This window comes from Thunnus thynnus, chromosome 13, assembly GCF_963924715.1.
Source record: "Thunnus thynnus chromosome 13, fThuThy2.1, whole genome shotgun sequence".
Taxonomy (NCBI): domain Eukaryota; kingdom Metazoa; phylum Chordata; class Actinopteri; order Scombriformes; family Scombridae; genus Thunnus; species Thunnus thynnus.
The window spans coordinates 11563323-11579204 of record NC_089529.1 but is presented as its reverse complement, the minus strand read 5'-3'; the positions used below and the strand labels follow the sequence as shown (position 1 = coordinate 11579204).

At 39.0% G+C, this 15882-nt stretch overlaps 1 protein-coding gene across 3 annotated transcripts in view; it reads left to right on the top strand.

The window, feature by feature from the left end:
- The window catches only part of sptbn2 (spectrin, beta, non-erythrocytic 2), a 51025-nt gene that overhangs the window by 12514 nt on the left and 22629 nt on the right, over positions 1-15882 (top strand). For 2 of the 3 annotated variants that reach the window (XM_067607909.1, XM_067607907.1), the window contains exon 2: positions 2422-2609. In XM_067607909.1, the coding sequence (XP_067464010.1) occupies positions 2453-2609 (157 nt within the window). In that variant the 5' untranslated portion in view covers positions 2422-2452. Of the gene's footprint in view, positions 1-2421; positions 2610-7504; positions 8147-15882 lie in introns of those variants that run through there. The other variant, XM_067607908.1, reaches the window with a different exon arrangement.

The following is a 15882-nucleotide window of genomic DNA, read 5'->3' as shown; positions in this document are numbered from 1 at the left end:
CAACTGTTAGTGTGTTTTTCAATCACATCAAACAGAGAATGAATATATGGCCTAATTAATCTGTGATGTGTTGCTTATGTGGCCAATTTAATCTTCTAGAGTACCATCGTGTTTGTTCCCTGGAATCTCATTGTTCCATCCTCTCACTGTAGCACATCACCATCTAACACAAACTCATCATGCCAGACATGATGGAGAGTTTATATGGCCAAAATGTGAGGACTACACTTTCCATGGATTAAAAAATGAATGAATTGAACCTTGAGCCAGACGACAGGGTTTGCAGTCCTCAGTCATTTTAGGCCTAGAAATACCCAACACCCTCTCTCTCTCTTTCATCCACCATCATAGTATCCTGGCTTGCTGCTGTAGTCAGTTACAGCGACCAGACATAACAACAGACACAACAAAAGATAAACTAACAGGTATTAGCAAACTGACTTCTCAACCTAGTCTATAAATCTGTTCAATGCTCTTAAACAAATGGCCCCAGCTAGTTAATGGGTCTCTCTGGTGGAGGGATTAATCTTGATGTTGATCCCCCATCGGGTGTCAGTGCATAATACTAAGGACAGGATCTGTCTGGTCATATGCAGTTATATGTTATTTTAAACAATAGAGTGAAATCAACTCCTATTAATCTCAATAAACTGCACACTATACATGATAGCACACGTTTGAGTTGTGATGTCCTGCATTGTATGTCCTCTGTTCAGACGTAGTATATTTTTATCTAAAGTTATATTAAAATATCAGATTTTCCTCCCCTTCTCCTGTCAGCTAAACTTTTGAGTTAACAACACTCACAAGTTCAGGGACTAACAATGTTACTAAGCTTTTAACATATAGTATAGTATAATAAGATTTACCGAATTTGATGTAGAAGCTATCTGTACCTGTCTCTAACAGCCAATTGAGGCATGTGCACACACATTAGCATGAATATACAACATATCTTGTGCAGTTTTCAAAGAATTTATACTCCATTCATTTCAATGATTGGAAAGATGCATTTGCATCTGGCTTAAATAAAATCTGTTTTTCAAAATACAGAGACCCAGCCAGTCGGAGAAATTGACCTTCTTGTTTACTAAGTATTCATTGTTGTCGTATGATGGTACCCTTGTTTTTATAACTGGATGCTGAATTAGTACAAGCAGCAGAATAAGAGGGATGTTGCATATCTAGCAGTGAGTGCAAGGACAGAGACTGAGAGTATAGACTGATTAAAGGAACTATGTGGGTTTTTGACCACTAGTACTGCTGTAGAGCAATATTTTGATGAGCAGGTCTCCATACTGTTTGTATCAAATATTCTACCAACAACACATGCACCAGGATGCACATCAGTGCCACAAGCATCTACTGTTTTGAGGAACAAGTGAAAGTAGCCATAAAATTTAACATGATATCATTTTTATTAGTAGTTAGGAATAGGCACCAGAACACAGCTTGGTGATACATTGATTTAATATCAGTATTGTGACATGAGCTAGGTTTTGTCTGGGGATTTTGGTCAGTGTAATATTTTGAAATAGTTAAAATTGTCTTCCTGGTATTAAAGACTCCATTCCAGTTAACAGACAGACTTTTCCAAGCTTTATTGACTGTTATAGCTGAGTGAAAAAAATAATTAATGTCACCTCTTGTTAAGTTCATATCCACATTATTAATGATTTTTGTTGCAAACTTTGTTTAGTGAAAATATCTTCTGAAAGCATCAGCAGGTATCCTAAAATCTTGCTGCACAAATCCAATATATATCGATATTTACAATATTAAACACTTGTTTAATCCTTACCACCCAGGCCTACTGCGAGGTGGTGTGTGTGTGTGCGTGTACGTGTGTGCGCTTGTGTTTGTACTGCTGTATGATTGTGGTGGTTTTGCTTCCTAGGTTTCTCATATCATCATTTTGTGTGTGTTTGTGTGTATGTGTGTGTGTGTGTAGCTTTATAGGTTTTGCACATGTACAAGTCAAGATCGAATTAGGGTTGAGGTTTTTTCTGTCTTCAACACTCACACTAAAATGAGATTACTGGAGGTGCCCTGGCTTACAGGAGCAGTTCTATTCAATTATTGGTTGGCTAACCTAACGACTTCATGTCAGTTGCTGTACTTATCTCCAAGTTTTTATCTCATTACACACTCTGGCAGTTGTACTGTTCAAACTGCTATTTGCATATGACTGTCATTTAAGAATATAAAACTAGAGTGTAACTGTGAAGCTGTGAGGAGAGTGTGGGTGATGTATGTAACAGTACATCATCTCTCATATGTTCAGTCTCTAAACTAAATCTTCCAAAAATAAGCTCACAAACATTTCAAGGGTCAGTCTTGTGGAGCCTCTGGTATTACGTAATATCACCTGCCTTCCCTGAATGCGCTGACTTTGTATGTATTTTTGCGTTTGAATTTCAGGTTGGATGTGTTTTCCTCTAGCCTGGACACCATGAGTACCATCTCGCCGACAGACTTTGACAGCTTGGAGATCCAGCAGCAGTACAATGACATCAACAACCGCTGGGATCTGGCAGCAGAGACTGACTGGGATAATGAGAACAGTTCAGCTCGCCTCTTTGAGCGCTCACGCATCAAGGCTCTTGCAGGTATGATATACTTCAAGCCCCACCAATGGATTAACTTCCGTGGTGTCAACATGCACTTGTTTTTAATATAGGTGTGAGGTGATTGATAAATAGGTAGTTCTTTTTCAATCTTGTCACAATATGAAACATTGTTCAATAAAATAAGGACTTTGTAAGTGGCTTACACTCCCATTTCCAGTTTACTATCACTCTGAACTTTACAAAAGTGTAAAATTTGAGACTTAAAACTTGAATTTTGCCATACCTGTTTAGAGTGGTCCCTCAGAACAACATACACTGAGTTATCAGTGTTTTCGGTAGACCTGGGCAAGCTAATTCAATCCAATACAACAGCCTAAAAAACCTACTTTTGTGAATATTATAATGTTAGAGAGGGGTTCAGCACTATGGTAATTTTTGAGGCTGCAATTATTTGTGTTGTTATCTTAAAGATGTTTCTAATATTGCAACTTTTCAAGATTCACTTGTAAAGTTGGAATTCTCCTGCGTTTTGTCCATTAATGATTAATAGGAATAATAGTTTGTTGGATACACCACTGATTATGAGCCCCTGTGTAACCTTAGGAGTAATGCAATCAGTAGTTTATCAAACAGGTGGTGAAAATCTTATCTGCATTAAATGATTCATTAAAGACAAATGTAAATATTGACGTTATTTTACAGTTGGTAATAAATATGATAATATGTGTAGCAGTCTCCACAGCATAGCTACAGTGAGCTGCAAAATAAAAGCAGCAAAACTATCTTATTATCAAATCATCAGCTGTAGTTGATGGAAAATTTGCAGTGCTGGATCCATTCAGTCCTGCTAAGCTGGACAGTATGGTGTGAATGATGTTATAATAATTTGAATAATGCAGCCAACAGAAAGTACACTTTCAAATGTGAGCCAAAGAAACATTCAGCAAAATTCAGCAATTATTTTGGATTCCATAAAACAAATTCATATTACTCTTAGAGTAGAATTTTAATGAGTATGCTCTATGTCATATAAAATCAACTTAGTCTTATATTAAAAGACAATGACATTGCATAGTTTTAAGATTTTTATAAGGCCTGATTAGAAATGCTTTTGAAACATGTTTTCTAATGTTGTAGATTGAAGACTGTAGAAGTGTACAGAAAAAGTTAGAAGTGCTGAAACAGTGGGTTAATCAGTAAAATGTAGTATTCCTACATTTTCCCCCACAATTTACCATCTCAATGAGAAGAGTATCAAACAGTGGTTGGGTTCAGCTGATTTCTGAAGCTTCCAGCTGTCATCTGTTTTTCAGTCACATACTGACACGCTTTTAATGGCAGCAGGTTTGGGACCACTAGAATTCCTCCATGAATGTTTTTAAGCATTTTTAAGACTGCCTTTTTACTTTGGCAAGAAAACACATACCATAGCATTTCCTTATTTTTAGGCCATTATGATAACTCTTTATAAAATAACATTGTTTTTTTAAATAATGGAACAGGACTTTTAAAAACAGACATTTTGAGACAAAATCTCAAACGAACAGTAATGTGCACAAATCTAATTAGGCTCTGTAGTCTGAGTTACAAACTCAATTCTTTTCTGTCCCAAAAGGCACAATTGTCTCTTTATAGGGCAAGACAGAAATACTTCAAAAGGAGGACAAAGCCAGTGAGCTGTACAGTCATTTTACCCAAGAGCAATAAGCAGTGATGGAATGAGGTAGTAAGACCAGACTTTGGGGCCAGGTGTGGTGAAAATCCTCCACTAATGTGGCAACTCTTAAAGATTAGCAAACTGTCTAAAATTTTTCAAAACGTTAGACTGTTCTCTCAAGTCAATTCATGTAGTAATTATAACAAATTAAAATAAAGTTTATCCTGATTAAACTTTTTTTCTGGATGACAATGTATTAAAAAGCAAGTGGTCTTTTTGAAATGAATGAGGAGGCTGTGTTTTGTTTAATAATGCCAGTCCCTATTTTACTAGCCTACCCTTGACAGTCTTGACATCCTTCCAAGCTGAGTGACTCCAAGTGCTTGTCTGTCTGCCCAGTCTATCTTGTTGTAAGCTCAAACTAAGGTGGCCCAGGTGAAAATCCTGATGGCTCTATTATCTGTTTTAGTATGTGTGTTTGTGTGCGCACCTTGGTTTAGTCTACATTCTACAGATAAAATCCCAAATGTTAATAGTCAAAACAAGTTGCAGTGTCATGGAGAACCCAGCAGAGGGGAGCAACAGTCAGGAAGGCACCAAGACACACACTTAAGCAGCAAAAACCCACATGCTCTGATGATCTTCGAGCACTGCTGTAGTCAAAGTATTTCTAAAAGATAAACCTCATTTCACTCACAAATACAGCTGACTCATTTCCTCATGCCAACAAACCACACATTTTGGGTGTTGCCTGTGTTCTGGTTGCATAGGCAGTGTACCTTTTTATTATCTATCTTCCTGTCATATGATTATGGACAGCAACAGAGGGCTGTAATACTATTTGCTGTTTGTCACCTGCTCTGTGTGCGTGTGCCTCGTGTGACCAGAGTAAAATGTGTGTGTGCGTGCACTCCTGTGTGAATACTTGTGATACCATCTCAGTTTGACAAGTATGGGCTTGATGTCCACATTCTTTGACATGCTACAGCAACTATTTCCCCCTAGGCCCAGCTCCTGCCCACCTTTTACAGCTTCTCCCCAATTGTCAAAACCTTTTGCAGCTTACAGTTTCTGTAAACTGCTGCTTACTTATGGTCTCAATAACACCTTCTACTTTTCTCCCTGTAATATGATGCCTTATTTCCTGGTTCACATCTTTTACAGTGTTCCTGTCTGTTAGAATCATTTTACTCCTGGTGTGACAGCAGTGGCTGACACTTGTTTCACAGTAGAGAGCCTCCCCTGTGTGGATATCATTGTAATTTGCATAAATAACCACTTATCTACTCCCTGTACTGTGGGGGTAGCAAGGCAAGCTGTGCAACTTTACCCTTTTTTTAAACGACACCCTGCTTCACACTCAAACAGTTACATGTAATTACTTGTGGAAGCCTCCACAGTGGGAAAGAGTAAGGCTTTTTCACTTTGAAAAGCATCCATATTCATTTTATTAACACACTGGTACAAGTGGATTAAGACTTGAGTGATTTTAGCACTCTCATGAGAAATCAACCCTACTTGCTTCACAGGGATTCCCCCTCAGATATTTACTGCTAGTTTCTGGAGTATGTTCCAGCCGTCCACCTTCCAGGGGTCGTTAGAAGGGGTTGTGCTGTTGAATGGATGAAATTTACATGCTCAGCAATAGATCTCTCCCTCCCTCTGATAGTGCTTACTCCCCCAGCAGCTCCTATCTTTTCCTGTTTCTCGTCTGTGTCCATTCACCACACCAGACCATCATTAATTATCATTAATAACTTTTTGCTCAATGCAAGAGTTTCTGCCTCATCTCCCTTTCAGCAGTGACTTTCTCACTGTTTTCATATTTCACAAGATTCAGGAGGTTACTGTTGTATATTGAGTAAACTACTTTAAAATAATAGGTTATATCTGCAAATGCCAGACACACAAACCTACTGTCACATCTGCCTCTCATATTAATTGGGATTATGATGTCTGATTTATCTCCATTGGGATCTTATATGGCCATTACTGCAGTTTATCAGTTCTCTGCTCTTCATTTTTCACCGCATGTGACCATAGCATTGCCTCAGAAGGAAGTGTGTTCGCTTTGGATCTCATTAGTCCAATCCCCCCCCCCCATAAACACCCTGTCACAGACGGCCTGGGGCAGTTGGTCCTCTAATGAGGCCTATCCAGATGCTCCCTGCTCATCTGGGCAAACACAGATCAAAAAACAACCAGACCTTTTTACCACTGCCCCCTGACCAGACCAAAAAGCCATCCGCTAGTAAGAAAGCTATGACCTTAGTCCTCACTGTGTTTATAGTCTTGTGTACTTTTTTTTTTTTTGCACTCATGGGCTTTTACTACATCTGTTACTTTGCCTTAAAGTTGCATTTTTCAGGATGTTCAATTAGCAGCTGCAAGAAAGAGTAAACCGTCTATCCACTGAATTGTTTACCATTCAAAAATATATTTAAAATGTCTCTTAATGCAGAGTTTCTGCTGACAGTAATCTTGTTGTGCATTACATAGATTTGGATACATACATCTTTATTATTAGTGTTGCATTACGGAGTACAGCCATGAAAGTCATGCACACATAAACTTAATGGAGAATCTGAAGTATGCAGTAAAATGCTGCAGTCAGACAAGTCAGTTTGTTTGCAATCAATTAATTTCACTGTGGAAAAAATGTACCACATTAAACATGAAAACGCCAACAAGAACCACTGTTTTGTCAACAAGCCAAACATCATTTCTATATTTGTCCTTAATCTAGTAGTACATCAAGTGTGCCAATACAGTAGTTTCATAATTGTTTTAGGCAAGTAATGACTCACTTCCACCCCCACCCCTACCTAATCATCTGCCTGACAAACAGACACACGTTCATAATTTCAAATCTTGTTCAGGCTGAAAAGACCTTGTTGTGTTGTTAAGACTCTCTCAACCACTTCCTTCCTGTCCTAACGCCTGAGCGTAACACTGACCCTGTAAACAGAAAAAGGAGAGTCAAATGTTGTTTTAGAGAGTGATAGAAATAAGAAGGAACTACACACAGCATAAGAAGATTCAATCTCATGGGGACTTTCGTGATTGTACCTTCTTGGCAGGCCACACCCCCCAGTGCTGGTGACGTTGACTAATCTGCCTCAAGTTACACTGAGCAAAGAGCTATAATGGTTTAGTCCACCTCTACACCTCCTCCCTCTCCTCATCCTTCCACCGTGTTCTCCCTTTGTGCTCCTCCCTCAAACACACCTTATGCAAATGACACAATTTTCAGACGGCACAGCAGGCTTTGTTTACACAGCTATCCGACCACAGCCGGTTAGCCTGCACTGCTGTGCTCTGCTCCAGCAAATGCGTGTTCAGAGTTTGGAGGGAAGGAATAGCCAGTGTTCCTTTGCTAGAACCTTGAGGGAGTGCAACCAAAAGTTTTTACCGCCACGAGTGTGGTGAAATACTTCACGCGAGGAGGTGAAACAAGAGAACATTTTGTTCTTCAGTTTTGTTTGAAATTATTCTTTAAAAAAATCCTCCACCCTTGCACTCACCGCTGTGTTTTCATTGGACAAGGTGGAAGATACAATAGATGAAGAAAAGGACAGACAGCCACATTTTCAAGCTTGTGTTGTGCCTTACTGAGGCACAGCATTGAGGGAATCTAGAAGAGGAGGATAAACCAAGGCATTTTGGATATACAAAACTCTTATCTTCTGAAGAACCTGCTAAAGGATTTGATATCTTTTTAGCGAGAAAGATTTCCTTTGCTGTGCTATGCAGGAGAACTCCCATTCATTCTGTATCTGAGAGGAATATTTAGGAGAGAAATCAAGAATGGCCATGGAGTGGGATCACAGGGACAGAGAGCCCTGTTTGTCACCAGCAGCATTTGTTAATCAGGTGCAATACTCTAACATCCTGGAAGGAAGGTTTAAACAGCTGCAAGGTAAGAGTCATGATGACCTGTTAATTTGTGAGGGAAATTCCATCCCCTTTGGAAATGAAAAATATATGTTTATCAGTTTAGGATGTTTAGGTTAGCTCAGCCAATATTTTTGAATATACAGTTGTCCTATGGACATCACAGAGTCTCAAGTTCTCTGGTGTGTGGCTTATGGAATCTGTTGTTAATGTTAAAAGTTATTAATAAGACTGACTAAGAGCGATAAGTGTTACCCTTTAACATATATCCTGTTGTTTGTTCAAACAGGAAATATTAAATAGAACTGGACTGTTGGGGTGGAGCACTAATGATAGGCCCACAGCAGGTGCTTAAGGTTGTAAATGAGTCCCCAAAAGGCTCAGCATTTTTCTGGTATAAGTGGCAGGTTGGAGAGAGTCCTCTCTCAATTCAGTGCTATTTCAGAGCTTAAAGTGGAGGGAATCGAGAGAGTTAGGGTAGACGTGCTGTAGGCTTCAGTTCAGCTCTAAAGCAGGCAGGCAGTCTGGCACCTGATTACTGGGCCACCTGTCCTTTTTTATCTTATTACAATGCACGGCTCTGTCTCTGGCCAAAGCCTGTGAGGTCTGTGAGGTCGTACGCACAGAAATCACAGAGACCATTGGTTATCATGTAGGTATTAGGAAATGATGTGGAAACTAAAGTGCTGACATATTCATAATCTATCATACAACAGCCCCTGATAAAACTTCAGCTAAAACTGCATTTTAAGATAATTCTTTAACTCCCAAAGCCCTTTAGTTTATTAACTACTTAATACGTTTTATCAACATCCATAAATGCTTGTGTTAAATAGCAATAAAAATAGTAAAACAAACCATCGCCTTGGGGTGTGACCTGGAACATTTTTTCACCATGTAAAGGTTTTTGTTTGATCACCATGTGTACCTATTAGGATTCTTGTATCATTATGTGGCCAGTTCCTCTGAGCTTTAGACCCCTTAGTCACAGGCCACGAGGTCAGGTATTTGCAGTAGATGAGTGTGTGCTATAGTATATGCAACTGGCATGTCATTCAGTGGTGTGTGTGAAGATCACAGTGTTTTGCTAGCTTCCGGTCCCTCCCCAGTTGCTGTCTGGAAAGGAGAGTCTTACGGTTTACTTGCATGTTTGACATTCTTGTATTGGACCAAAAATATTTCAGCTAACATACTGCACAAGATATTCATTGCCACTGTGGGAGAGATTGTTCTGCTGAAAGCGTGTGAATGTATGTATTTATGTATGTACAAAAAAAACGTCTACATCTCCACACTGACTGCACCAATGCTCTGGAGATAAGACCAAAGACGAGATAGTGTCTTACTTCAAAGAAAGTACAAGATTTACACCATTGTCAGAGCCAGCAGTGCAACCTTGAACATAAAGAAGCTAAGGGTACATACCTACTCATCTTTTTCAACGTGTCAGGAAACAAAGCCTCTAACTCACTGTGTAATTTAGGGGTCACAGATCAGTCACCAAATTTACGCTGACAGGACTTTAGCACACTTCCCTACATCAAGGATATTGTGAAATGAGGTTGATTCATACTGGAACGTTGTTTATGAACATAGATAGGGGAATTAAGATAAGGAACAGATGTATGGGGGACACACATACTTTACTCCCCATGTTCTTTGTTAGTCATCTCTGTTCATGAATATTTTCTTGATGGAGCTGTAAATATGCACACAGGGACACATACTCAGACGTACAAATGCATTTTGGCAACACCCGCTTGTATTTCCAGTTTGACAACTCTTGAGGCTCATTCTTTGTGTCACTCCCTCCCTCCGTGTTAAATCATGATGTCGGCTGGAATGAAGAAGATGATGTGCATGTACTGTACATTGCTTGGTGTCATTATCTCACACAAATGGAAGCATTCACAAAATTGTTTTGTGTGCAAGTCCCTTGTGTTTGCATTCATTTAAACTATTTGTCACCTTTTTATGCAACTTGTGCAAGATCAGTGGTTGCCAACTTGTCTTTTTGGACTAATATTTCACCTCAGCTATATAATTGATTTCCATGTAAAGATTTGAACATTTTAAGACAGAGACTTGTGGAAAAACAAATCTTAGTTAAAGACACATTAGTGGTAGCTGGAAATTGGTAAAGGCAGATTTCCAGGTCCCATACCAGTCTAAGACGAAAACACTGAACACATCTTGCATTTTCTGACTCGCTGGTAAATTATATCTATCAGGTAAAAGATAAACTGAGTAACTGTATAACTACGGCCAAGGGAGATGGTGGGACAAAGGCTATTTTAAGTAGCTTTTTTTCTTTTTCTTGGCCTACCCACCCATCATATTTTTTCCAGATATTGCCTTTTACTGGAAGTAAAAGGCAATATAATGATGTTCTGGTGCCCAGATAAATACAGTGTGAGTTAGACTAGACCATGGGGTCCTGGTCCAAAAGGTCACTGTCCTCGCTACGTGTACCCTCTGAGTTAACTGCTGTTGACTTTAGTTTGGGCTATCACTCAGCAGCATTTGTAATGTGGCTTCATTCAATTCAATTCCATTAAGTGTCTAGCTGTGTATTGCCAATATATATATATACATATATTACTTTTTTCCTCATTTAATTTTGTGGTAGTTTTTTTTTTTTTTTTTTCTCCAAAATGAATGCTTAGTTGTCTTGGTCATAGGAATTTTGTTCTTATACTTTATTTAAGGATTTGAATTGATACTTGAAGAGATGAATGTCACATTTTGGGTAAAGTTTCAAGTCTAGTAGCTCACTGTCAATTGAACGTGTAACCTAATATTTCTAAAATTCTTAAGTGAAAGCTCTGACTCTAGTGGCCTCCAGCTGTAACTCAGAGTCACATTACCTTGGTGAGAGTTCACCATACGTGCATGCACACAGACACACACACACGCACACACACACACACACACACACACACACACACACACACACACACACACGCAAATGCAAATGCCTTTGTTTGTACAGTTTTACTAATATTGACAGTTGCCCACTTGCAAGTGTAACAAGACAGTGCAGTTTTGGAGGCTAAAGGACAATTACTGTCTTGTTGACATTTCACACCCTTTTTGTGTCCAGATGTTATGGCTGAGAGGTGCCTGTTTCTGTCTCTTCTCTCATGGGATTGGCCTTGGCCAACCCTCACTTCCCCCATCTTCCTCATTATCAGCTACAGCTGCAGATGGCACAGAGGGGCATGACCTGAAGAGCACATTCAGCACCTTTCACTGCCTTCACAAAGGGAAAAAGAAGTGCTGTAAGACAGGACTCTTACTTATTTGTATTTGCTTGTCAGTTTTGTTCATCGTATGAAGAAACCTGTTAGGAAAAACACATCGCGTTTCTGTTCTTGTGACCCCAAACTGTTACAAGTGTATAAATAACCCATCCCACATGTGGCAAGGCGGCAGTTTTACCACAGCCCTACTTTCAAAGTCATAAGAAGGGGAAGGGCAGTTCCGCTTTTATAGGGAGGGAAATGTCAAGACATGTGCATCTGTATGTGTATCATTTTGTTTTGTACACACATTCCTTGTTCACTTTCATTTTAATTTCAAATAACTGGCCTGATAATAATGCAGAAATGCTACACTACAGCTTTTTAGACTTGACATCCACAAGTAACTGAAGCAAATGTTGACTTTAAAGTTACAGCACATTGTGTAACCTTATGTAAAACTAACACATTCAAAGTGGCTTGTGCCATTTTCACCCTCAAGGGAAAAGTGTTAATGTGTGACTCCGTCCTGTTGGTAAGTATTAGGCAGTCACTGAGGGAGTTTTAGAAAGATTTTGAGTCAAGCCGTTCCTTGGATTGAGTTGATCTCTAGAATTCGCAGCAGCTCTAAGCACTCTGTACGTCATGTGTCACTTTTTCCCCTGTTGCTGAAACCTGATTTAGAAATACCAACCCCTCCTACAACTACTCTAAAATGTTTCGTCCTTTTTGCATTGCGCACGTCATCCATCCAAGTATCATGCACTACAGTTAACTTTCAGATCAAGCCACCCACTGGTGTCAATAAAGAATGCTAACCACAAAGCTTAGAAGCCACTTGTTGTGTATCTGAGGTGTTTTCTCACTATGTGACGAGTACTTCATGAAGATAAATAACAGATTAAAATACAAGATGTCAAGGTATCCCTTAAATGAGTGCCTCAGGTTTACTCTTTAATCTTAGACAGCAACACAGTTGAAGGCTGATGGCTGAAAGAAAAGATTCTGTAGCCTTCATTTTTGGTTTTGAGACACAGAGTTGGTGAAATTCATGCCAACTATCGGGAAAATGTGTCTTCTTATTGCGCTATTACAAAGTTCCAGTTTTCTACCATATTTTGATTTTTCCAAATCTGGAATTATCCTTGTGTATTCTGTATTTTTGTTGTGTATTTTTGGCACCCAGGACCAAGTTATTTAACTTTTGGGATAAATTAAAGGTAAACTTGTGCTTGAACTTGGATTTAGGGGTTTACAGAAATGCTTTGTACATGAAAAATAACTTCATCTGTATGAATACATACAGTTTTTAGGGTTGTAAAAAATGGTCACATTTTCAAAAATATTTTTTTGTATATTGGATGAAATGTAGCAGAAATGTCAGACATACAGTATACATTCTCACTTAAACTGCATTAATGTTCTGAATTATGATAAAAACAAGATGTGGTAGTACAGCAATCTGTATTTGCAGTGTTTCTGTTTGCCGTAGGTGCAAATATAGAATTATTATTTTTAGACTTTGTTTTCCAAATAAATGAGACTAGAACTGAAAGTAAGAGAAAAGTCAGACCCCCACTGATGAGTGCGCTTTTTCTGTATCCTTTGGCACAATACCATAATCTTGAAGGTCATTAAAGCAGATTAAAGCAGACAGATTGATGGAAGTAGTTTACTCATTCTTACTGAGGACGGGGTGACCAGAGGCACTCATTACGCAAGCTCAGGGTGGGTGAGGGACAGGATGTCAAGAGTTTATGCACCAAGGGCATTTCAACCCAACTAGAAAGGCAACTAGGAATGGCTAGGGAGGAAGGCATGACCTGGGCAGGACATGAAACGAGATCAAAGCAGTACATAATGATTACCAGCCTGTAATCTATACTTCTTTTCAGCTTTCTTCTTATATGTTTGGGAGTCAGGAAATAACCAATATAAGACAATAGTCCAGTATGTTTGACAGTAATAGTCAGGAAAATGAAAAGTGGACAAAATCTGCAGTATGCAGTTGTGGACAAAAAAACAGGATTTTATTAGTGTCACGGCATGGTCAGTGGATAAAGAGCAGTGCTGACCTCTTATACTGGGCCAGTGTATGTTGTGTATACAGCAACAGATACTAAAAAAGACTCTGCTTCAATTACATTGCACACTGTGGCATTTAATGAATTAAAGTCTGTGTGGTGAACTTGCATTATTGCAATTTTTTTGAAAATGTGTTTGCAGGAATTAGGAAATATTGATCATAACAGTAATTCTTGTGTATTTCATTGAATCAGTGATATTTGTTCTTCAGGGCTCCAGGGTTGCAACTAACAATTATTTTTATTTTTGATTAATCTTCTGATTATTTTCTTGTTTAACCATTTGGTCAATGGATTAACAGAAAACAGTGAAATATGTCCTGAAGCCATGGTAATTGCCAGTTTTCTTGTTTTTTTGACATTGTTTATTCTTGATAGTGACAGTCAGGATACAGTCCAGAAATACGGGTAGAGAGAGGGAGATGACATGCAACAAAGGCTCCATGGCTGGAGTCAAACTGAACATTTCAGTTATCTGGTATGCATCTTAACCAATAGACTACTGGAGCCTGCCCCCAAATTGCCTATTTTGTTTGACCAACAGTCAAAAATCCCCAAATATCATGTATCATGTAAGATTTGCTTTAAAAAAGTTTTAAATGATTAATCGATTATTAAAAAAAATAGTTGGCGTTTATTTTTCTGTCAATAGAGCAATAGATTACTCAACTATTCTGTGTTGCTCTAGTTCCCTCATGAGTTAATTTACTAAGACCTTGATGCAACAGTGAACATTGAACTTGACTTAGATAAGCTTGTTGTATGCAGGAATGTGAAAGTTGGGAAGACATTACTTTCTCTGATCAGTTAATAATTTAATGCTGTAACTCATGCGTCCAGTGTCTTTAAATGAGCAGCTAAACATTACATGTGAAACAATGGCCTGAATACAATGGTACACTTGATATAAACTTACTCTTTTTTTCTGAAATTGCAGAGATGATGTTCTGATGCATAGATGTGATATTTTCCTTCATAGTTGTGCGTGAGACTTGGCCCACAGATTTACTGTCTCTGTGTTATCACCAAACATGATCCTAGCTACTATCAGCCGCACAGACAGGATTAAGTTTGGCAGCATATTTGCTTAGATTACCTGCAGATAATCATCATTATCAACAGTGCCTAAGTTTGTTTGGGGGATAAATAGGAAAGCCGCAGTGAGCCAAAGCTCTGCACCTTCAACAGTAGAACACTACTTCCCTGTCCCGACATATACTTAGAGCTTACTACCAGAGACAAACATGTTCAAAGTGACTGGACATGCCCAAATATGCTTTTGAAACATTCAGCGATGCCTCTAACCACCAGTTCTGATCTGCCATTAGTAAACAATGGAGAACAACATGACATAGAAAATTGCAGTCACTTGTTTTTCCAGCTTACTGGAAGAGGCTCAAGGACAGATAGAGCTCCAAAATAGTTGTGCATTTTTCAAGGCTGATATGGAAAGTCGCTTTGTGGGATTTTTTGTCTAAAAGCGCAAAGATTATACAAGACAGAGTAAAATTCTAAGATTATATAAGACTTAGTAAGACTTGCTACTAATTACTAAGCTTACTGTCTAAAGCTCATATTTTCCCACTCTTCTCCTTTGTCCTCTCTTGTGTAATAGTGTAATGATGTTGGCAGGCTCTGCAGGTATTTTGCATGACAGGAGATATCTGAAAACGTTGGGAAGGCAGAGCCCCCATTTCCTGTATCTTTTCTCACCTTCAACCATCAGGGTACTGTTAAAAATAAACACTGACAAGCTTTCTGTTTCAGATGCTGAGCATTCTTACAGGTTAGTAAAAAATGATAAACCATTTCGACGTGGATGTACAAACATTACAGTTGACATATCCTCCCTTGCAGTAACAACACAATCCGCAAATGTCACATTGTTAGAGAAAACAGCTGCACCAGTTTTGCCCTTATCTACCTTAGCAGCAACTGATGACAAGTTTGTGTTTGCTTGCTATAATGAGCAAACACATCAGACAGTGATGTCTGTGTTTGTCTGCCTTGTGTTCTTGTTTGGTAGCCTTGTTATTAGGGAGCGTGGCACCGGCAGGGAAACAGCATGTCATCTTTAAGACCCCTGCCCACTGCCCCACTGTCTCCTCCTCACTCCTGGGCTCTGTCACAACATGACCAAGCCTCAGGAGGAATGTAGGCTCCTCCACTGTACTTCACCTGCCACAGTAATTAACCTCTGCTTTCTCATTGAACAGCGTCAAATCGTTTCGTTGTCCTTTTAACAAGTTTTCCAACACAAACATTTTCATTTGCATGCATTTTGTGTGTGTGTGTGTGTGTGTGTGTGTGTGTGTGTGTGTGTGTGTGTGTGTGTGTGTGTGTGTGTGTGTGTGTGTGTGTGTGTGTGTGTGTGTGTGTGTGTGTGTGTGTGTGTGGTACATGAGAGAGACAGGGAAAGAAACCAAACAGGTTTA